We start from the raw sequence: 1,467 nt of genomic DNA, 5'->3' as shown, positions 1-1,467 counted from the left end.
ATGTGGGAAAAAGTGTCCATAGAATCAAAATGGTGGGGTCAAATCATTATACTTCTTCAATCTACCAAGATTCAATTTTGATCCAGCTTTTTAGGAACATTCTGCTTGCCTCAAAGACTTCATAACACCAGTCCCCACCCCGTTTATAAAATGTAAAAGGATTTTCTTAGAGGTACTTACGAGGTACAGGCAGATGAAAGCCAACACGACGGTCCCAATCATTCTGCTTGGGAATTGAAAGCAGGGGTCCCACTCATATATCCTGGTTTGGAGCCAAGACTTCTTTTTCTCTCTGTGAATAAATAAACACCAAGAAAAGAAAGGCTGGCGTAGGTAAACAAATGCCCGATTCCTCCGAAGATAATGCCATCTCCTCCTCTTCATCTTGGAGTTTAGTATAGAGAAAGAGCACCGGTCATTTCCACAGTTTTCATCCTCCCCTTATTCTTAAGAACAAATACTGGGTTATTTCTACAGCAGTTCACCAGACTGAAACACTAACGTTCTTAACCTCTCTTGCAGCTAAGAGCGACCAGACTACGTTCAAGCCAATAAGACGTGACCAGAAGTGAACTGCCATGGTGGGCATCCAGGGTTGGTATAGACTCCTCACCTCCAGAGTTCTTTTATATGAGAAGGTAAGAAATTTTTCATTTGTGCCACTATATTTAGGGTTTTCTGCTATATGTAGCCAAATCTAATTCTAACCCATTCTAACTAGCTTTGCCACCGTGTGACGTTGACAAGACGCGAATCTTCTCTGGGATGTATTTCCACTTGCATAGCAGCAGAGGCAGGTGTGGGATGGCCTGCATGACCTCTGAAGGTCTGGTGCTTTTGCCTGACTGTCCTTTATTGGTAATGGTATCTCAGGTTTCTTTTGAGAAACTACCCCTCCCCTACCCTGAGTCCTACTGGGTATGTGACGCTGACACCACATCCTGGCTCTGGAGGGAAAGAAGGAAACATGAGACTCGGGCTTAGCTAATCAGTGAACTCCAATCACCTAGCCACAGTAATTGATTCCGGGGTGACACGTGATCCAATTTGATGCAGTGAAATGCATTCATGGGACTTTTGTTGGAATAATTGGGAAAAAAAAATTCTCTTTCTTCTGAGCTTAAACCAGCAGGGTATAAGCTTAGAGAATTTGAGGGCCACCATGTAGAGGAAGCCCACCTACCTGTGAGGCCAAAACAGATAAAAGCAGAGCTGAGAGGAGACTGAGGGAGAGAGAAGTGGTTCTGATGATATAAGTTAAGACCCTGGATGGGGCCGCCTGAAACTTACTACCCCTAGACTTTTTAGTGATGTGAGTCCATAAATTTCCTTCCTTGCTTTAACCCAGTTTGAGTTGAGTTTCTGTTATTAGCAAACAAGAGTCCTGACTACTATAGTGCCCTTCCGGTTGTCCCAAGGGCTGTCCCACTCTCAGGGCTCATCAAGGCTCATCGGCGCTGGGGTGAA

At 44.4% G+C, this 1,467-nt stretch overlaps 1 protein-coding gene across 1 annotated transcript in view; it reads right to left on the bottom strand.

The window, feature by feature from the left end:
* The window catches only part of LOC103600129, a 54,069-nt gene that overhangs the window by 19,649 nt on the left and 32,953 nt on the right, over positions 1-1,467 (bottom strand). The window contains exon 9 of the mRNA XM_008584358.1: positions 181-292. Within this exon, the coding sequence (XP_008582580.1) occupies positions 181-292 (112 nt within the window). The remainder of the gene's footprint in view (positions 1-180; positions 293-1,467) is intronic.

The sequence above is a fragment of the Galeopterus variegatus genome, unplaced genomic scaffold, assembly GCF_000696425.1.
Source record: "Galeopterus variegatus unplaced genomic scaffold, G_variegatus-3.0.2 Scaffold3237, whole genome shotgun sequence".
Taxonomy (NCBI): Eukaryota; Metazoa; Chordata; class Mammalia; order Dermoptera; family Cynocephalidae; genus Galeopterus; species Galeopterus variegatus.
Note: the sequence above shows the minus strand (reverse complement) of the source record. Positions and strands in the feature narration are given on the sequence as shown.